The 23,236-nt window shown below is 39.2% G+C and overlaps 1 protein-coding gene across 2 annotated transcripts in view; it reads left to right on the top strand.

Moving 5' to 3' along the window:
- adcy7 (adenylate cyclase 7) overlaps positions 1-23,236 on the top strand; it is a 64,069-nt gene that overhangs the window by 9,323 nt on the left and 31,510 nt on the right. For both annotated transcript variants that reach the window (XM_019360464.2, XM_005447656.4), the window contains exon 2: positions 20,960-21,690. In XM_019360464.2, coding sequence (XP_019216009.1) covers positions 21,523-21,690 — 168 coding nt within the window. In that variant the 5' untranslated portion in view covers positions 20,960-21,522. The remainder of the gene's footprint in view (positions 1-20,959; positions 21,691-23,236) is intronic.

Genomic DNA, 23,236 nt, shown 5'->3' with positions numbered 1-23,236 from the left:
CTCTAGTGTCCAGTTTCAATCACACTTGTTCAGACTACTAATGTATCTTGCCAGGAAAGCTCTCTAGGGGCCATAAAAGGCCATGCCCTCTTAGTTTTGCTGTTTGGAGAGGATCAGTGCTGCTGAGATGGGATGCTTTGGAGTGCCATTAGAGAAATGCCTCTTCACCCCATTTGTTAAATTGTTCCATTTCCTGGACACCCTCCTCACCCACAGCGCTTTTGTGTCAACACTCATTCTAATCTGCCTTCAGCAGTTGGGTGATAAGATACATTTTGATGTATGTACACAGTCAAAGCAAAACATTTGTTTCTCGCCAAAAAGAGCCAATCGATACTATATTCAGATTTATGAATCTTGTCTAATGCGCCTGTGATGTACTGGCAAGAGATTTGTTGGCTGTAAAATGTTTTCGTGTCCCATGGATACATACGAGATGACCTTTTTGTCTCTTACTTCTTGATCGAAAGCCGTATTGAACATTGAAATGCCCTGCAGCTGGCATGAGGCGATGCCTGCCTCCTCTGAATGCTCGTTTGAGTTTGGATGGTGCAGATGTGTGGGTGTCCTGCTCTTTCTCTCTCTTACTTTTTTTTTTTCCCTCCCAATTTCATTTTCAGAGTATTGTGCTTGCTGTGGTTCAAGGACATTATGTAATGCTTATAAGAGCACCTCATCTGGAGAAGTGCCATTGAGACACAGAGTTTGCAGAACTCATTTTAGAAATGAAAACTTGCCTGTGAAAGACATTAGTAACTCAGGATAGGGCTGCTCGATTATGGCAAAAATGATAATCACGACTATTTTCACTGAAATTGAGATCTCGATTATTTGACGATATTTATTTAACAATAACAATGTATTGAATAATGGCTTTAAAGATTGTCAAAAAATAATATAAAATAGTGTGCAAATACTGATTACAGTGCAAATGTTTGCAATATAAAAAATAAATGAAAAATGTAAACATCTATGTTTAGTGAACTTCAAAATACTGCACAATATTTGATCCACGTCTGACTCCGCGAACCCATAATGTTTCCACCAATGTTCCCTCTAATTTTTCATGTCTGAGCGAACACACAAACTCCCTGAGCGATCCCTTGGACCACTGTGAGCGACATCAGACGTGTGCACTGTGGTCACGCCAGCATCTAATCCATCCAAGTTACATGGTTTATTAAAATAATCAAATTACAGCATTTACATTTATGTTAGACTACTTTTAATTAACTGCTTTAGCCCACTTACAATGAAAATTTAAAAAAATCTTGTTCATGACCTGTGTAGTATGTTAACACTATTGGAAGTAAAAATAACTTGAACTCCAATTTTGAAAACACAACTTTCTTTCTTTCTTTCTTTTTTTCATAAAGCTCTGACTTGTATTATGAGTCTGTGGTCTGGGAGAGAGTCCTATAACTCTCTGTCTGCCAAATACAGTATATAATGACCAATGCTGGGCAATTAATTATATAGTTACTACTTCAAAAAAGTAACTCAGTTTGGCAAACAACAAAGTTTTTAGCAGCTATTTATTTTTTTAATGCAGCCAAGGCGTTTTTAAATAAACATTTCAAACTATTTACAGAACAATCAGCTGTTCTGCATCAAATCTGATGCCACACAAATTATTTGTGCCACTCCAAAAAATAATTTCTGTCCACTATGAGATAAAGGAGAACAGCCTGATACCTGCAGGCCTGACAACAGGAGATGTATCACTCCTGTAACACCTGTAACATTCAGCAGCCGCCTCATTGTTCTGACACACCAACAAAACTATTGACTACACTACACACTAACTACACACTAACTACACAAGATTTGCGCTAAACGTCTCAAATCTCTCACATCTCAGAACACCGCCGTCACTCCTAAAACTTCCCCCCCGTTTCTTAACAACTAGATGCCATGTTGCCATATCATTTTTTGATTGGTCGACACGGTACTTTTTTCGACCAATAGGAAAGGGTGGGGGGTTTTTTGGTTTTGTTTTTGCTCACAGGCGGAGAGTGCTTTCTAGCGTTTTCCTTATAAAACGCCGTTTTTACCGTTTCTTCCCGCAGTAAATATAAATAACGATAGTATTCAGGAAGAAAACCAAACATTGCAGATATCTTTATCATAACTCTGGTTTTAAGTGGCCTATCAACACAATTTAAAAACTGGTATAAAGTCCACACTTTTTCCGTCAATTGGTCCGTCTGTCCTGCTCACATCTCCAATGGTTGTACACGTTGTCATTAATGTGGCTTCACTGCACATCAGCCACGCCCTTTGCTAGCTAAAACACCGGTGTCGGCACATAAGGATGCTGTCATAGCCTGTCAACTACGTTGATTAGCTGCGTATATACGAATGTGAATCGCATTATTGGCTGGACTACAGGATAAGGTGGCATCGTTCTAATCCCATACAGGAGCAGCCAGTCACTTACTGACTAACACTGCAAAACAGAATTGTTAAAGTTTCAATTTTAATTTCAATTCAGGTTAGATTTTTTTTGTGCGCAACGCAGATTTTCTGTGCGCAGAGACCGTGCCAGCAGTGCGCAATTGCGCACGTGCGCAGCTTTGAGGGAACATTGGTTTCCACACCACTGAAGTCGTTTTACCTCTCTTTTCAACCAACGGCATTCTTTCTTCAGCAGCCATTATCCTCTCCTCTCCAAATAACTTCTGATTAGCTTTCCGAGCTTCCCTCGGGTCCTCTTAATTGTTGTGACACGTGTTCGAAACGCAGAGAGGTGCGCTCGATTTGCCACACGGAGCAGCGCGAGAGTAAAGCACGAGGGAGGTGCTAATAATCGGCTCAGTCACTTTTAATGATCGTTGAAAACCCAGATCGTAATCTAGATTAAAATTCGATTAATTGAGCAGCCCTAACTCAGGACACTGAACCGAAAAGGAATTCAGCAGGTGAATAACTCTAAGACAAGGAAAGTCTTTATTTTTACCAATTTTTGAAGGATATTTAGGGAGTGATGTAATATTCAAGGATATAATGCAAATATTACTTTTCTTACAGTTAATTTGCTCGGTGTATATATTTTTTCCTATAGAGCTTTTTAGCCTCAAGCTTGTGGTTATTTAGTTGGTACACAGTGCTGCTCTTGGTGTGTGCTGTTTTGTGTTTGTGCATTCACATTTTCAGAAATATGTAGTGTTTGCATGCCACAGGGAGGCTTGCGGCACTTTGCTGCTTCAACAAGCTGCTCATTGTGCTTGGCTGGTTAATGAGTGATTAGCCAGGATTGGCTCTCTGTTTGGGAAGAAGAGCTGGTAGATGACCTATCGAATGAATAGTGCAGAGACTAAGATAAAAGCTGGGAATGCTGTTGGAAAAATGTCAGATGGGTCTTGGGGTGCACAATTTAAATTGGAATAGATAAGATTATGTTTCGGGTAAACTGAAAAGCACATGCCTTTATGTAGATGTCATAGTTGTGCCTTATCTGGTCAACTAGGGTTATTCAGGTATTTTTATATTTGGTTTCCAGATAATATGTTGATATATACAGACCCAAACTGCAAAAGTTTAAAAAAAAACTACAGCATATATCAACACTAGCCAAAACGGTGATCATGAACTATAATGAAGATTTTTCCTATTTTGGTAATGGAACAGAAAATGTTATCAGATTGTTTCATAGAGTACTATGCTGTTTGAGCTTTTTAATGGTGGCATACTCGTTGTTTTTTTTGTTTGTTTGTTTGTTTGTTTGTTTTTTTGGTTCTGTTTTTTTTGTTTTCTTTTCTCATCTGGTCAGTCTTTACCCACCCAGAGACGGCAAAAATATATCTACCAAAACTGAACTGGGGTGGATCTTTAGAAATATCAGTTCTCAGTTGGTAAAGTCATCATTTTGGCTGACACATATGTCAGTGCTTATCAACATATGAACAACAGAATTTGAAACGGGGGAAAAAAATACAACTAAAGAGTTATCTGTACAATGCGCAACTGCTGCATCCGTCTGGCTCTGTTCCTTTTAGAAATCCCAATGCTCCTGCAGCCACTTGTAATAGAGTTGCCTGTAGAGAATGACCTGCTTCCAAACTCTCAGCAAGCGTAAACTGCCTGCAACATGTCAGGACTTAGGAGCAAAGCACCAGCTCTGGCTTAAGGGAGCGCCTCATCCTTGTTCTGTTGACTTAGCCAAAGTTACTTGGCTATGTTCTCTTTTGGGTTTAAGCATGGGTGGAGTTTACAGCCATAATGTAATTTATTTCAACAAACACTGGTCCACCTTTAGCACTGGTTACACTGCATCTGCACTAGACAGAAGGAGACAAATACACAAATCAAGGAGGGTGTCCATGTGGTTGATGAGAATCTGTGACTGTGGTAGTGGTGACACAGTGGAAAGATAACTCATTTGCCAAAAGGATTTCGAATAATACTATGTAATTGCTTCTGATGCTGCAGGGCAACAAAAAAAAGCTTTCTTTCGTGCAGTATTAGCATAGCTATGTAGGCCAGCCTGCAGTGTAGGAAGATGACAGACGAGTAAGTGACATTTACACCAGGGTAGAGAAGAAAGGTCTTGGCCAGTATCCCAAAAAGTTGATTCTGTTCATCTGGACGTTGCGTTTTCACTGGAAGAAACGTTTCATGACTTATCCAAATGACATCTTCAGTCTCAGTTGACTGGAGGTGTTTTATTCAAATGTACGGTCTATAAGGTTGAGGAAACCTGCAGTCAGCCAGGACTGAAGAAATGACTTGGATGAGTGACGAAACGGTTCTCCCACTGAAAACGCAATGGCCTGATGAACAGAATTGAGTATGCATTAGGATGTCTTAGCCAGTATTTTAAGTATTTATAACCAGTTCTGTTAATTTGAGTTTTATTGTCAGGCATGATTTTGGCATTTCTCAAAGTATTAGAAATAGCAAGAAAATACATTGATTTTTGTCAAATAAAGCAGTAGTGATATACTTTACTTTTTACAATTTATATAAATTCAGGGTGTTTAAAAAAAACAAAACAAAACAAAGTTATTATTTTTACTATTTTTTTTGACACATCCCACTGTAATATCACTGTCATAAATAATAAAGTTACAATCTGATTGCATCACAAACCTCATGTAATTGGGGATTCCCCAAAGGTCTCGATGGGAACACCCTGTACATGTAATGGGCAAATTATGATTTGATATCCTCCTTTTCTGTCTTCTTTAATACAGTTCTGTCAGACGCTTCTTTCTTTAGAATCAGAGTTCTTCTTCCCCACCGTCGCACCATAGTTTATCTTCTGATTGTTTACATTCTCTCTTTAATATTGCACGATCTTTTCCTTATGATATAAAGCACCTTCTTGTTAGCCTCCGCACATATATAGTTTAATTGAATGCTTGTGTTTTGTTGTGTAGAAAAAGAAAGCCACCATCTTTAAAATGTCGTTTCTTCCGCATACGCCACACTCACTTCATCCTTTGTGGGGCTGTCACATGGGTCACTACCAACGCCATTTGTGAGGCAGTGGTCCAGTGGAGCAGCCCAAAGCTTCAGGCTCAGGTGTCACACGGTCAAAAGACTGGTGTTCTGTTAATGCATTGTAAGCTCATCTATTCTGGCTTGGTGATCTATCTTCTAGTTGATAGTTGTTGTAGCAATAAAGATTTGTGTTATGCATTTGTGGCTGCATCGCTCTCATTTGTCAGTAATCATGGAATGGATTTCAGTTTTAGAGCCTTTTAAGGATCATTACTGCTCCTCTTGATGACAGGAACCGTGTGCCCATAAATGAATAATAAATGCTTGGTTCTTATCTGCATCTGTGCTTATCTATCCCAAATAGATTTACTGTTTGTCTTGACAAGACTTAAATCTGTCATTCCTTTCATAACAGCATCCATCTGTGACTAATTATGCAGTGGCTGCAGGTTCCTTTTTTTTACGAAACTGTCCTTGCACAGTTGTTAGGGAAATGAGTCACGGTTGTTAAGGAAGTGAAATGGTGTGCGGTCGACTGTATGTCGCAGGGTATGACTGGCCTTCATCTGAGAGCTCTCCGAGCACGCAAAACCTCTGCAGTTGTTTGATGTTTGAGCTCTGCAGATCTTCATCCACATTTGGAAATAAAGAGAAAAAATGGGAACAATGTCGAAATGTGATTGTACAGCTTATGTTTATGTATATCTTAATTGGTTTTAGTGTGATAGAGCAATCCAAAACTCATGGCAGCAACATCCGCAGTCAGTTACTCTGCGTTGTGTGGTAAGTGTGATCAAAGCAATGATTGGTGACAGCTGACAGCATACTGAACAAAAAGCTCACTGTGTTCCTCTTTTACATGACTCCCGGGTGATGCAAGAGTGTGTCAAATACCAATACTGTGTGTGTGTGTGTGTGTGTGTGTGTGTGTGTGTGTGTCATCTCTCAACACAACACAAGGTTTTTAGTTAACCTTTGTATCACTATGAACAAGTATTTTGATGGTTTTAAGAAACTGGAAAATTATAGTGTTTATAAAACTCACTTGCAGACTGTAAAAGCTGCTTCTTCAGTCAGTTCAAGTGAAGTAAAAAGCTAGAATTTTACCAGAATTATGCCTTTTTGCTGGATTTGATTAAGTCACTTGATTGTGATAGTTGTAAGTTTATACATTTGCACTTTTTCTACATATGCAGTAAAAACAAACTGTTTCCGACACGTAGACTTTACCTCCTACATTTTAAAAAAAAACCCAAAAAACATTTTCTCCGTACAAGATACACATATACCATCTGCAGTCAAATTAATTTTGCACATTGGAGTCGCTCTTATTTTAGAAAATAACCAGCTAGTCCCAGTCTTTCCTTTTCCATGTTTAACCCCTGGCTGGCTCGCTGGGAACCCTTCATGTGTTAGGATCCACAGAGAGACCTTTGGCTAATTCCACCATCTTGGGCAGCTAATAACTGTCACTGCTGCACTGTTGACATGTTCCTTCTATACTATGAAGATGTGCACTGAGGTTTTATTTTGAGTCATTCTCACTTTTTTGTCATAGTACTGTTGCTTCTTGAGGTTTTTTTGTTTGTTTTGTTCTATATAGATATTTTTTTTCTGTCCCTGGATGATCCGAAGAAGTAAAATAATCAAAAGAACCATCACACCTAAAACTCTAAAGACTAATTTATACTGTGGTGAATCTTTGTAGGTCCTTTGACGTAACCTATGCAAGAGCATTCATGCCTGGTGCATGGTGCATTATGCATTAATTAGAGCGCATGGTAGAAACAAAGAAAATGCTGGGACTTTTTTTTTTCTTTTCTAGGAAGGTGCACATCAGATTATTTAACACAGAAGTTAAAAGCCCATTTAAAAAGCTGCCATATTTTATTCTGTAGCTGATCACATCATATCTGTCCCAGGAGCAGTCAAACCTTTGTTCTTACATCAGTAGTAATTTAAACTGATCAGTGAGTCATTTTTAAACCAGAGCTTCCAGTATTTTGCCTGGTAGCTCAAGAAAAGTTAGGTTTATCAGATTAAATAGCTGAAGTTGTTCTTGTAATATGCCAGATGCATGCTTAATAAGTATTTAACGAAATAAAACTAATTAAATATGTGGAACTAATAACCCTAAAAATACTAAAATTAGTTCAAGGTTAGCTTCAGATTTAATCAGCCTTCTTACTGAAGGATGTTTTCCTTCTTTCCACAGGCTACTTATAGAAACTATCCATTTGTTAACTCTTTCTTGGGTTGAACAGTAACTTTATATTGCCCCTGTTTAAACATGGATACAAACTCGCCCTTTCTAGATGGAGTTGGCTGTCCTTATTGGGCAACTGGAGTGATGCACAAAACAGGGTGAGTTCTTCACACCTGGATGAGCTCGTCTTTATGCTGCACAGTGTGAGACTGTGACTCATATTTGGGAGGGACTGCAGTGAAACTGAAGTAACTCATGTCCGTTCCTTTGAGAGATCCTGCACAGACAGATGCTCAGTAGGAGTAACCTTGCTTTCACCCAACACAGCCAAAAACTCTTCTTCCCACTCAACCACAGAAACCTGAGAATTGGTACTGCTGCCTGAAGACATTCCTGACTGTGTAGCTGTTCATGAGCAGTGCTTTTATGCACATTTCTTGGCTTACAGTGGCAAAACATAAGGGGAGGTTTTTGCAAAATGTGTAACTCTAACCCTGCTGCATACTTTCAGACTGCCAACAACAAGGCCTCCATTCAGAATTGGAAAGAAAGTGTGAGCCAATGTAAAGCCTACAATGAAGTGGAGCACAGACTAAACACAAATCGGATGCCAGTCATATGGGGAGGCTGATACAGGAACAAACATTTTAAGAGTGCTAATGAAGACACTCGGCAAAGAGACAAGGATGCTATTAGTCAGCCCTCATTTACTCCAGTCATCCATAGCTCCCAGGAGGCATTTGAGGTAATGAGATCCCTCTGTGCTCTTTCTGCGTCACTCCCACTGTCTGACCTCTCTGTTGCTGGACAGCTGTAATTGAAGGCTTAGCAGAATGCGCCGTGCCATGCAGCACTTATAGCACATGCTGTCAGCATTTCTTTCGCTCGTTACACGTGTATTATTTTCCACTGCATGGCTATTTGTCCCACACATGTACAGCAGGGAGTCACTCAATCAGTCTGGTGCTGAGACTTTTGACAAGTGTTTGGCTTACTCCAATAGTTAATAATATTGTACTTGTCTCCATGGGGAAATGTCTCATCTGTTTGACCTGTCCTAACCACAATCATACAGCAATCATAGAGCAAAGCTTGTGGATCTGCGCCAGTACACAAGCTTACGCCTTGTGTAAGTGTAATGGCAGGATTATTCCTGCATAACGTGTCAATCTTATGGTGTGGGAGGAAAAGAGAAACTTGCAAATGCGGTGATGCAACATTGATAATTACCATGCTACTATAGAAGCAATCAAATTTTCCTCTTTTCCACTGCTGGGGTATTTAGATTTTAAAATCCTTTCCTGAATTTGTCACTCATGTTCTGTGGGTTGGGAGAGTATTGCTCAATACACAAGGTACATTTACCTGGAGGCAATATTCAAGTGCTGAAAGACTTGCCCTTTGACTTGCATGCATGCCTGCTTGAATTTGATCACATGTCAGACTCGAGGCCCTGCACCCAGTGCAGGACACATGTCAAACTAAACTGGTGATCATATATCCTTACTTCACTAGCAAATATCCTAACACACATCAGCATGGTTGGAAAAGTTGATGCATAAAGCAGATCATTTCACAAGAGTACTTCCTCTCTGAGGTCCATGTATTTGTTTGCCATGAGAAAGACACGGTTTTTAGGTCATTTTATTGTTTGAAATCACACACCAGCAGAGCTGTGGAGCCCAGAATCTTTATTAATATTATTCCTCTCATTATTTTTACTGTTATCATGTTCACACTTGTGAAACAGGCAATGTCAGGCTTGTAGGATACCCGAGGATATAGTTTGTTTAACTGATTGATCTGTATTACCACCAGTTATAAATTTTAGCTTTGTGAAGAAGGTTGATCCTTTAGTGTAGCTTCGAGTGTAATATTATTTTGTTTAACTAAATGGTATACTATTCAGAAATAGCTTTATGTGGACCCAGTTGTACATGAGAAAGCTATGTGATACTTCATCAACTCTAAACTGTATGTAGGTTTCTGGTCCTTGATGTGAGTGAGTTTGACACCCTTGGAGTAAATTGCAGCAGGTTGTGTGTTTTTCCTCTTTAAAAAAAAGGACTTTTCAAAGTGAATTGATCCCTTGCATAGCATTTGTATTTCATGTAAACCCTTGAAGAAATAAGAGCACCACAGTGCTGGCAACAACTACTCTGAAGAGATGATAAATATCCATCTTCAGGGAGCTCATCAAACATGCGCTAAAGCGATAAGATGGCCATTGAGGAAGACAAATGCATAATGATTTCATAACTGTAGCCAAAGTCCCACAGCTATTCTGATTAAATGGGCGTTTCATGTAAACACCAAGCCACTACTGTCAACTCACCAGTCGTGTAATAGGACTGTTGGCCACTTGCATAACTTTTGCTTATTCCATGCTCTTGGGATCAGTTTGCCTAGTGTGCTGTGTGCGAGTGTCCAGAGACAGGGTGTGTTTGACAACAGTCGCTGGTCCTCTTAATTTTGGGCCAGAGCCAGGCAGCTGTTGAAGCCTTTGCAGACAGACCGACTCCTCCCTGCATGTAAGCAAAGTGTCATATAAAATCTCCAATCATGAGTTGAATTCCTGAAGCAGTTTTAATACGCCTTGTTTATATTCTTATATCAGATTTGTAGAAATAAAATAAAAAAAGGAAAATATTTTACAAATAGCTGCTAAGATTATTTTTAAGATAAAATTTGTTCTTAAAGTCGGCAAAGATTCGTGCAGTGACTGCATAGATCAGAGCCATGACTACTATTTCATATTCCAAATAAAACATTTTTAATATCCATTTTTAGGAGGTTAATAACACTAACACCTACTCCGCCTAAATCCCACCACTGTACACAGATGTTTTGAATAATAACGAGTTTGTGCTTGCTTCCTGGCCTCCCACCCACAAGCACTGCATAAATAATTTTTCTACAGGGTGAAAGCATTTTGTAAGACTCTTATTCTCTACTTGTTTTTGTTTTTTACCATCTCAATTATGCATTTATAAAAATATACATTTTGAACTTTTGGAAAATACCTGCATCAGCTATTGCAAAGAAAATGAAGCGAATTTTCAAAAAGTGACACATGAGGAGGAGGAGCACAGTGGCTAAGTTCAGGCAGGCTGATGTTGACCACAGATACTGGGAACAAGTTTATTCACTTCACATGTATGAAACTGCTGATAAGCTGCCTCTGATAAAAAGGCTACTTTTTCAGTTTGCAGAATTTAAGATGGTTCTGATTACTCGGAAACCTTGGTCAAAGATTGGGAGCTCTCTGTCATACCAAGTAAAGCTTTCCATGGTGGAAATTGTTGCTAACTAAGAGGTGTCCTCTTGCTTTTGAAATTTCTTTCCACACATCTCTAAACACTGTGCTGACATATTCTTGGTTTGTTGTGCATGCACTGCATGTTTGTGGTTTAAGTTAATCTCAGTAGTACTGTACAAGTGTCCAATGAAACATGTTTCCACAAGAGTTTTTTCAGCCTAGAAAGAAGTTGATTATAATTAGTTGATTCATGTACTTCTAGCTAGAATGATCTGTAAAAAATGGGTATTATTTGTAATATCAAAACCTACAAAATGGTAAACAAAACTGTAAAACGATTCTAGTGCAGCACACAAAGCAAGTATAAGCTGGCCCCTTCCAAGTTGTAATTTAAAATTGTACTGTAAATGCACTGGTGGTTATAGCGAGAGCAGTAGATGATGTCAGTTTAACTCTTTTACTTGATTTGGCTTCAAGGTAAAGTGTGTTTATGTATGTGTGTATCAAGCTTTAGTTACATTGTTTGTTTTTCATCTTTCTCATAATGATCCATCAGCACCTGTCTGGGGAACATTATTTTGACCTTATAATTTCTTTGCCTACCAGCTTCACAGCTGACAGTACTTCCTGTCAAAGCTCCTGCCAAAAACAACCAACAAGAAATAGCAGCTCTACTAGCATGCTACATGTTTGAGCTGTATGCTATGTGCAAACTTTAGTCATATGAGTTACAACTGCATGTCTAGAAGTCTCTTTTTATATCAGCAGGCTTTGTGTGGGATTTAGACCTTCAGATTTCAGGTCACATGTGCATTCACTTTCATTGTTATTATCCCTTTGAACTTGCCTTCAGACAGACATTAAATCTGTACTGTACATAGCACCACAGCTGTGGCTCTTACCTTTCCTTGTACTTCGCAGTAATGTGATTTATGTGTCTGAATAGAACAACTACAGACTAATGTGGAACCAATCTAGAACTAGACCTTTTCAATAAAACAAACAAACAAATAAAATCAAACAGTTTCTCATGGAAGGGTGTGTGTTGCTTTAGTTTAAAGGTGATAGGTATGGCCTTACAGTACATATTTGTTTAGCTAGCTATGGTTTTCATATTATTTTGCAAGTGTGTTTGCAGTGCTGTTGGAGGATGACATGCAGCAATGAGTTGGAATACATCATTCAAAATTTGATATATGCTAACATAACAATTAAATATGACTGGGGATGAAGCCGGTGTCCACATGGACTGACTCGGGGAATGTTAATCTCCTCGATCTAAAAGCTTATTTCACACTAATGCAGCACTGTATCTGAACAGAAGGTCAACCAGTATAAGGGGTAACTTGCTTGTTTAGATTCCACTTAAACCTGTGTGGGAATTTTAACTATCTGATGCTGTGACTACAGAAAGCACGCAGCTCTGTTACTCTCAGTTCAAGGGTTTTTTTCTTTCTTTTGTAGGACTGGTGCAGAAAATGTTTGTTTCTTTGTTAGGTACACCTGTTCAGCTGCATGTTAACACGTGTCTGATTAGCCAGTCACATGTTAGCAACTCAGTGCATTTAGACATTAGACATGAAAGAAAGGTGATGAGGTGACTCTGAATGTGTCATTGTTGTTGGTGACTGACAGGCTGGTCTGAGTATTTCAGAAACTGCTGATCTACTGGGATTTTCCCGCACAACCATGTCTGGGGTGATTTACAGAGACTGGTCCAAAAAAAGGGAAATGAGCAGCAGTTCTGCCCTCTTCATGCTAGAGGTCAAAGGAGAATGGTCAGACTCCTTTGAGCAAATAGGAAGGAAATGGTAACTTAAAAATCTACTCATTACAAACAGTATGAAGAACGGCATTGTTGAACACACTACATGTCAAACCTTGAGGCAGATTGGCTACAGCAACAGAAGAGCACACTAGGTGCCCCTCATGTCAGTTAAGAGCAGGAAACTGATGCATTTCACACGGGCGCACTAAAGTTGAATAAGAGAAGATTGGAAAAATGTTGTCTGGTCTGATGAGTCTCAATTTCTCCTGCAACATTCATATTGTAGTGTCACAGTTTGGTGTATAGAACATGAAAGCACAAATCCATCGTGCCTTGTGTCAACGATTCACGCTGCTGCTGCTGCTGGTGGAGTATTGGTGTGGAGATATTTTCTTGACACGCTTAATAGCAGCTGTTGCTCACCATGTCTTTATGACCACAGTGTACCCCTCTTCTAATGGCTGCTGGATATCCAGCTGGATAATGTACCATGTCACATAGGCAAAATCATCTCAAATGTATTTTTGGAACATGAGTTCACTGTATTCAAATGACCTCCACACTCACCAGATCTCAATCCAGTAGTACACTTTCAGGATGTGGTGGAGATTCACATATTGGATGCGCAGCTGACAAACTTTGTGTCATCATATCAATACGGACCAAAACCTTCGAGGAATGTTTCCAGCACCTTGTTGAATCTGTCATGTAGAATTAAGGCTGAACGAGTTCCAGCCTGGTACTGGAAAAGTGTACCTAATGAAGTGGCTGGTGAGTGCATGCGTAAGTAGTGTATATCATTTTTGATGCAGAAACTCCACCACTGCAGGAATGTGATAAGTATAATAAAGAAAGATTAGTGTGTTTATAGAAAAATTTTTCCTGGGACTACTGACAGACTCTTTCAAAACAAAGATTGACATCAGTCTGGGGTGTGTCCAAAGAAAAACAAACACATGCATGTACAGCTCAACTGAAGCAAACATTTACCCGTCTTCTTCTTGTACTATTGTGTAATAGATACTATGTAATTGCACTGTTTGTTTGTGTTGTGTTGAGACCCATTTACCACAATTTGTTTTCAATGTGGAGCAAGACGTCAACCCACTAAACAAACATTCACAAGCAAATATTGAGAATCTAAAATATGTTCGTGCACACATGCATATAGTGCAGTTCCACTGAAACCTCTGCATAAATGTAAATGTTTTACATATAGTAGTAAACCTATATGGTTTTAGATTTTTATATTCCTCTTTGATTGAATATTAACGAATCGCCAAAGACATGCCTCTGATGTTTTTCCATCTTTTGGTGTCCCTGTCTCAGGATCCTGGCCAGACATGACCGATGACAGATGAGGGTGTGGTGTGGCACATCTCACACATGCATACGCGCACACACCAGCAGAGTGTCGTTTTTATTAGAGCACTCCAAGAATTTGATTATAACTAAAGGCCTTGCATTTCTGCCAATTTCAGGATTGACCTCCATTGTCTGTACTTCCCAGAGATAATAGAAGATGTCATCCAGTACATTTTCCCCGAATGCCCGGAAATTGCATGTGATCTTTGCCTCTGTGGCCACACAGAAGAGTGCTATAGGGTGGGTTTACTCATTTATACCCATGTGAAAGCTTTAGTAGTGTTTTACTCGTTATTCACTCGTAGTTAAAGGATGTTCAGACTCCTCAGTGGCATGCTGCTAAAGTGAAAGACAACCAGCGCATTCATGTATGAATGCACATTATAAATTATGAACACAGTTAAAACAAGACTAGTTATAACAGTAGATTAGTAGATTGTAGAAAACATGCACCAGATGGCCCTGTCAGCAGACAGAGCTTTATGGTAGCCTGGAAAATTACCATCACCGTGTTGATCTGAAGCTGTCTCCCATTTCTGTTGGAGTAGCTCTGCATGATATCCGTGGTAGGTTTTGTTTCGCTGTGTAAACAGCTCTCCTCTCTGCTAGATGCAGATGTTGAGATTTCTCTGAGTGGTAATGCCGGTAGTAAGCTGGCTGGCGTACTAAGGGATAATTATGGTTTTCTTATTGGTGGCGGCGGCGGTGGTGGTGGGGAAATGGGCTGGTGCATACAGAGGGGCCCTTCTGCTACAGATTTACAGGATGGAGCCTGTCTGGTTATGAAACGTGACATGGGGATGTGGCTGGCTATACCAGCTGGAAACAATGGTCTCTCTCACCGTAGAGCATTCTTTCCACTCTTTCTTACTAAACTTTCGCTACAAATTACATCTTTTTGGGAAACAAAACATTCCACAAAGGTCATCTCACATTGTGCGTCATCAATCTTATATATGTTGAAAGCACAAATACAAATATGGAACGGGGTCAAATGGCTACAGTAACATTTGTAATCAAAAACAGCCTCACAACATGTATAGTTCAGATCATTAAATATGAAGAGCTGTGAAGTTTTCTAAAGATTTCTGTCCAGGTAAATTGGACTCACGTGTGATGTATCCACATGTGGAGTCTGCCATAGTGAACACTCAATGACTTTTAGGTATTTTGTATAAAATAATTACTTTGCCCAGACTCACTCACCGTTTAATTCCGCTTGAGGCAAGATGATGAAGATGATGGAAAAAGTATAAAATACATCCAGTGTAAGCAAAACATTTTGTGAGTATATTAATCTGTGGAAGGATCATTAACATTATGTTATGGGTGACATTTTTCTTTGGGTCTACAGGTGTTTTCCCAATCCATAATGCATATGAGAAGGAAATGGCTTAGACAAATTCAATCAGTGCTTTCTCAGGATTGGATTTGGATGATGGTTGATATGTTTAGATGTAAATTCTATGCTTCTTTAAATCAATAAGCTCCTCTTTGGAGTGCTCTTTGTGTCGAGCAGAAAAATTGGTGACTTGGACTCAGTTTGTAGAAGCAAATGTGAAACAGTCGAGCAGCAGCGGCCAGCTTCCGAGCACGTGGCGTTTTCGCTTGCACTTCCTGTATTTATTATCAGCAACAGCATTTAAAGCTTAAATCATTGCTGAAATAGCATCCTGCTAATATTGTTAAGGGTCAGCAGCTCCCTCTGGTCAACATGGTTAATTTAATACCAGTAGACAGTACTGGGAGGAGAGTTGGAGATATGGAAAAGGACAAATCCTAATCTAATATGCTGGATGCATTTTTGTACATACATAAGTCATCAGTTTATGTAAAGGTGTGCGGGCAAGCTCCTCCACAATTACAAAGGTAGTCCACCCCTAACCTACCCCTGTCCTGACTGGGATAAACCTTGTTCCGTGTACTGACTGAAATATGATCGTATTAATCATAATCGATTATGCCTTGATTATGGCCCTCGGAGCAAATACTCAGGACATTTAAACACTTCATGTTACTACATGCTGTTACTCTGTTTAGTTTTGGTAACAGCTGGTTTAAATTCAGGATTCAGGCACAGTTTACATGAGTTTTCTAGCTACAGACAGAGAAATCATTTATATTAACTCACAGAGTAGATTGAACAAGGGGGAAGGACAAGAGAACCCATGCGTGGGAAAGTAAGAACTAGAGAGCATATATATAGACGGATGACAATGAAATCAGCGATGGTTCCTAAATATATAAATTTACTTTTAGTTAGTTTTGTGTAAGTGTACAAAAATAAACTGCAGCATTGAGATTTGCAAAGTTTGACAATGGGTTTTTAACTCATTTCACGAGTGGGTTGTATGTGGATTGAAGACGTATTTGGTATATGCATGTTGACTTTATAAAGTGACTAATAAGGCTAGATTAACAACCTCAATAGCAGTTAATAATAAAAGGAATAAAAATAGGTAATAATAAAATTAATTATCAGAGATTAATTAGAGGGTCATGTTTAGATATTTGTGACTTAAATTCTTGGTAATACTAAGCGAGCTCTGTCAGGTGCCTCGGGTTGATATGCCCTTTACCCACATCACCTTTAACCCTGACTCTGTAGAGCATGGGTTGAAAAATGCGGTTGTCTGTCTTTAACAGAGGTCACTCTTTGTCCCTTTTTTGTCCAAGCTTATTGAATACCAACACAAAGGCGACCATAAAAGCAGAGTAGTTTTCTTTTGGAATGAGGCCTGCCTGTTTACTCTCCATAAAAAGGATTTGAATGGGCTTAGGCTTGGTGATGATTCAACTAGATCAGATAACGTTGGCTTATTTCCAATGAGGTGATTACTTAGCATAAATAGAATAGATTGACCATTTCTGGGCAGCGCTCAAGCATACAATTTGAAATCATCAATGAAGAATTCATGCCCTTTCAATCGGACTCTGAAAGTACGAATTTAACGTGCTAAAGTACGGAGCCAAAACTGAGATTGTGTCAAGGTCTAAAAATCCAGGCGCTGCACTGTATCTAGTCGCTTGACAGGACACCTCTAGTTGCTTCCTGTTAGGCCTCTGGTGTTTTTGGCTGCCCAGCGGATACCTACTCCTGCTTTGTTTCCCGAGAGGCTGAAGATGTCATTCTGCTGCTCAACAGACTGCTGGTGCACAACACACAAAAAGTATCCGTGGGTCAACATGGAGAAGGGATGTCAAACAAGTGGTCTCGAGGCCCAGCTAGCTTTCCTGTCCCTGGTTTGGTGATGCAGAGCTGAGACAGTAGTGATTTTTTTATTTCTTTGTATTTTAGATCCAGACAAGTCATTAAGATTTTGTAACTAAGCAATAGTAATTTAAAACTGTACAGGTGAAGGGTCACAGCATGATTAATAATAACAGTAGACAGCTGACAGGTATTGCTAAATAAAACGTCTCAGGTTGTTTGTCATCTGTTTTGTAAACGGATCACTCATTAAATATGAGAACATATGACAGATCACCTTAGTGGCTTATGTTCTTTACACTCAAGGAATGGGAAAATCTTTATTTTTTTTAATTCATTGCATTGTTCTCTGTGAATATGTCCTCAGGCTGTTAATACAGAGGTCTGCTGTAACTTCCTCAATCATTCGAGAGCTACCTGGATGTTAGCCTGGAATCATGCATAAGCACTCAGACACATCAACATAATCTTTGCTCATTGCCTGCCCCATCCTCTGGATTTACAGTGGGTTTGTCCAGAAAATGAAAATGAAATTTAAGTTTTAAGGGTTTTTATTTTTTTGCAAAGGCACAAGTCACACCAACATCACTGTACAGAACTATCGATCCAATCACTTCAAGTATTCAGGGATTTGGTGCACACTTAAATATAATAGGGACTTGGTTCTGTGTATGTTAGTGTAACTTTTCATTTTAGTCACATACACATATGATGCTTACCACACTTGTCATAGTCATTGTCTTTTCTTCTGGAACTATCCGTTTTGAGAGCTCCCAGTCATCTCCCTCCCTTTTCCTTGACACCAGGACCTATACTTCCTACTGCTCAGAAGCAAGCACACAGTGACGTTGGTTGGTTTTGTATGGCTGCTCTTCGAGAATTCAATGACGCCAATTTACAAGGGTGCTATGTGATCCTTTCATTTGCCAGGCTTTTATAGTGAAAGGCCTGGCAGTCGGTACAGCAGTTTCAATCCTACTAGCTGAGAGACTCTGCTCTATTGAGGCATACAGCCCTGTGTGTTCTCCCAGCTCCATGCCACAGAGCAGCCACAGGTTTGATGGTTCTGCTTTTTTGCTATGGTTACTTTAGAGTTGAAGTATAAAAAGCAGTGTCAGGGCCTAGAGCTTTGACATGTGGTAAATGGGAGTCTTTGCAGTGTGGATTGGTTACCTAAAGACTAGACAAACCCATTAAATACTTAAGTCAGTGGGTCATCCTTTCATCAGTGATTGAAGTTATGGGTGTTTTGTTAAATTTCTTTCCTTGTCATTGAGGGGGAAAAATGGAGCTGAAGTAGGGGCTTATTGGCTTTGTTCTTAGATTTGCCACTTAAATTCTGAGAACCAATAAAAATCCTGTCTTAACAGGTTTAAACTAAATTCTTTCTAATCTCCTCTTTTGGTAAATCTAAAAATAAGGTTTAAAAAACCTTTTTCCCCACAAATTATACTTTTACTACAAAATTATGGCTTCTTTTACGGCTTAGTCCAGAAAACCGACACAAACATCTCTTCTCACCCCACCAGTCCGCTGAACAAATCTTGTGGATAAGGCAAAAAAAAAAAAAGGGTCCACTTTCCTATGTCTTTAGTACAGTTTAAAAAGAAAAACTGCTGAATGTTATTTTTTTTCACTTCACTGTATAGTTTCTGTTATATAGGAAGATATATTGCCAGATAGCAAATAGAAAGACTGCTGCGAGTCCATTGATAGGTAGTGTCCTTGAGATCTAGTGTAGGTATAATAGCTCCCTTGTTCCCTCTTAGACACACTGTCTGGACTGTTTCAGTTCACTTTAAACTGCTTCATGTGTTAAATTATCCCATAATGCACTAAATTGGATTCCTGTTGAGCTGTCCATCTTTTCATCAGGTGTTATCACAAGTTTATTTGATGTTTTGCACCATCGGTTCAGTGTTTGTTTGTTTTTTTTACCCATGCATGTCAAGTTTCCCATGCATGTGATCATAAAGGTATATATAGCTGACATGTTCATTCCCCATTTATCCTGACATTTATAGTAACATGTTTAAAGGATGTGCTTACAGCTGTTCCCATGTTTAAGGTCTAGACATGGTATTTAGTGGTTATGCAGAGTAAATGAATCCTACAGGGTCAACAGCCACTAAACAGGGTTCCCTTCTTGAAGGCCGGCTGGTTTCTACTGATGCAATTGGAGGGCTTGATCCCCCACTATGCACTTTATTTTACCTCCCTCAGACTGCCAGCTGAGTGTTATTTGAGGCTGGGGAGACCAGCTAGATGATGATGTGTCCAGCAGCAGGGGTGAAAGGGAAAGTTCAAAGTGGCTGTAAACTTCCATTGGACGAGTCCTCACAGTACTTATTGTGGCAGTGCATTTTATTACTACAAAGCTGAAGGATTGCGGCTGACTCTTCACCTACACACAGTGTTATAGCTGTCCTGTCTTTTTTTTTTTTTCTCTGCCTTACTCCTCCCTCAGCTCTTTTTATGGCACATGGCATCCGCTTCAGTTGCTATGCGAGAGACAAGTATGAAGTGGTGTCTTCCACACATTGCACACTGGGGCAATGATATAAGCAAGTGGAGGAAATGAGGTTTCTATTAACAGCGGTGTGAAGTTCAAACTGCTTCTATTGAGCTTCAGGACAGCACCTTCTCATTCTGTTGCTTAGAAATGGACAAAAAAAATGCAAATTCTCCCCTTTGTATTTTCTTTCTTTTCTTTTTTTTTTTTCTTTTTTTTTGAGGAATTTAATTTCAAATGTCAGCTTTTAGAAGGATTATGTTAAATTTTGTCAAAACGGTGGTCAATTGGTCTCTTTGGTTTTTAGCATATGGTTTTGAGGACCTCAGCTCAAATGTTTTCTTCAAAAGTAGAGCTGGTATTTAGGCCATGTTCTGGTTTACATGCGTTCATAATGCATACAGTTATAGGAAGCATAAATTTGTGCTTTGTCTGCTTTTGTTACTGGAAGCTGAGCTGCAGCTGTCTGGCTCTTTAGTTTGGTTGTTGAGCAGGCTAGCGAGAGAAATAATTTGCATAACTGTACAGGAGCTCAGAAGCTTGTATTATTCAGTTAATGTGACCACTGTGGTCATCCATGTGGCTGCTTCCTGTAAAGCTTAGAAACACTGGTGTAATCACAAATTCTAAATAGATCAGGCATAAATTTGATCCATATTGAAAACTTTATTTTAGGTGTTGTAAAAGCAGTTCAACAATTCATGTAGTAGACCTCCACAAGAAGTTTTTAAAATAAAATATACTAGACATGCTGCATCCGGCAGAGTAGGAAATGTTTTGGGTAGGAAAGGTTAATTTCTCCTAGAATGAAAAATATTTAAAACCTTCTGGAAACTCTCTTTGATTCAGATCTAACAGAAAGTTGATCAGAAGAGAGCCAGGATCCTGCACAAAGCAGACAGGGGTTTTTTATGCATAGATTTTACATAAGTATGAGAGTTCAGGTGTGAGTAAACCTGTGCTCTGTGACTGATTTGGATATCTCTTTATGAGCCCATAAAGTGCCTGACTATTTGTTCCCTTGTGTGTAGTGTAAAGCATATGAAAAAGACCTTAAAATAATTTCAGCCTTAATTTTTTGCCATGTTTTATATGAAACCTGTGTTCATTTTGTGATTTTGTGTGTGTGATTTTGAAAATCTTTATCATTTTCTTTTTCTCTTTCCTTTGTCTTGCCTTCTTCCATCCTTCAGGTGCCTTTCAGGACTGGAGTTCCCGACCTCTGTGCTGAGTTACATCCTAAATCCTGGTGGGATCACGACTGACCTTTGTTGCTCCCCTCATCGGCTCCTGTTTCCCTCCCGCTCTTCCTCCAAACTTCTCTCCTCCCCTTTCTTAAACTCTGTTCCCCTCCTCCTCTGTGTCTGTCTTTCCTGGGCTTATTACTCACTGAAGGGAGCAGCACAGTAGCTGGCAAAGGATGAAGCGGGTCTGCCTGCCAACACCAGACAGAGGATAGAAGCCACAAAAGGACTCGCAAGGGGGGCAAGAGAGGCCAAGAGGGAGAGAGACTGAGAAGAAATCTATCAGAGAGAACCACAACGATAGTGTGAGAAGCAACAACAATCAAGATGCCACGCCGGAAAGACAGAAGTTTCATCAGCTAGAAAGCCGCCACTAGCAGATCTATAACTCTGAACATTTTTTTTTTTTTTAAACAAACTTCTAACCTGCACACACAAAAATAAGTTGTGGAGACAGATACCCTCTGGAGTCCTTGTTAACACCTGCTATGCCTCTTTAAAAAGTGTTAGCCATGCCAGCCAAGGGAAAGTACCTGTTGAACGACCAGGAAATGGTCAGAAATGAGGCACTCTACCGCAAATACTCCTGGACCAGCCAGTATCAGCTGCTGGTACTCCTGCTGGGCCTCTCCATGCTCTTCTGTGTATTTCTCCTTATTCTGTTCTTTGCCCTCCGATTGGTGAGTTTTAACATACACATTTGTTTAAAAGTTATACTGACTGCAAACACTGGAATGCCTGCTTTCAAGCATTATACCTTTAAATATGAATCCCAGTCTGTGATTTTTAACGATACAGTTATTATATTCATGACCTCTGAGGCAGAGGAGAGGAGTCACTGGAAATGATCAATAGTTCTTTTGAATTCCTTCCCGTGACTAATCATTGGGCTTCAACTACATAAAAGGTATTAATTGGCATTAAAATGTCTTAAGTCAGTTTTTCATATACTAAGATATGGGCACCTGGATTTTAATAATTGTACATGACATTATAATTTAAAACCTCCAAAATATGATTGCTAGGTTGCACTGTCGAGTAATGAAAATTGGCTCCTTTGCCAAGATTTTACCCAACAGCTGAATCCAGCATGCAGGTTTTCAGCAACACGTGGTGCATTTTGTGTGGAAAGTGTTTCCGGTGTGGCACAGTAGGAATCAGGGAAGTGGAATCCAGTGCAAGTTCCAGTTCAAGTAATTCTCGCAAAGTAGCTTGACTAGATTAGATTAAAAATACTTTAAAAAAGTCTTAAACCAAATATGCTATAAACTTACTGGAACTCAAATTGCTTTTTTTAGCCTTACTGATTTGCCTATCTAGGAATCATGCAGTGAGTGTAAGGAATAAATGAATTTCTGAAAATTAGTAGCCTCCATAAACTGTTGTATAACAATTAAATAAAAAAAAAAATACACAACCTGACTTTCACAGCATGGTCTCTTATGACAATGACAGCAAGATGCTGCACATAAACACCAGCTCTTGTAGTCATAAACTCAGTTTTTCTACCTGGCATTTTCTTTTTAATTGATGAAATTATGTTAGAAAAGCAAATTAAAGAAATCACTCATCCAAGACGGTATGCAGTTAACATTTAAGATGCTCTAGATTTAAAAAAAAAAAAAAAAAAAAAAAAAAGTAACCAGCTTGGTTCAAGTATTGTTTTGAGGCACATCTTAGAAGATTATTATTATTTAGTCAAGGAAAGGACCTGCTGAGCCAACATAAACAAACACACCTGCAGTTTTCCTGCTTTTTGCATCACTGTTAGCTTTTATTGCTAGATGACACAAATTGCTGTTGCAAGTATTGAAATGCACCAACGATGAAACATCATTGATGTTTCTTTGAGAGTTATTTTAAAGAACTACAAACCTGTCACATCCTGCTTTAACGATGATAAGTTTTAGTTAGTCGATTGGTGTTTGGGGGAGAGATTTGGCATATTAGGACAGCAGCAGTAGCATGCTGTGTTATGAAGCAGGATGTGGCTGGATGTTCAGTTTGAAACCTTAGGTCACCAGTGAAAATGTGAAAAGCACTCCTCTATTTTGATAGCTGCTTGAATAAAGCACTGTGGGTACAGATGTAGAGGAGTGTGAATGAGTGAGTGATTGTGTAACTGTTTTAATGTGAAGGAGGATGTATCTGAAGTAGGCATGAATATAGGGAATGCATATTTCAGTTTCAAGATTATATAAGGTTATACTGTTTTTGTGCAGGAAA

This window comes from Oreochromis niloticus, linkage group LG1, assembly GCF_001858045.2.
Source record: "Oreochromis niloticus isolate F11D_XX linkage group LG1, O_niloticus_UMD_NMBU, whole genome shotgun sequence".
NCBI lineage: Eukaryota > Metazoa > Chordata > Actinopteri > Cichliformes > Cichlidae > Oreochromis > Oreochromis niloticus.
This window is presented reverse-complemented; position numbering and strand designations above follow the sequence as displayed.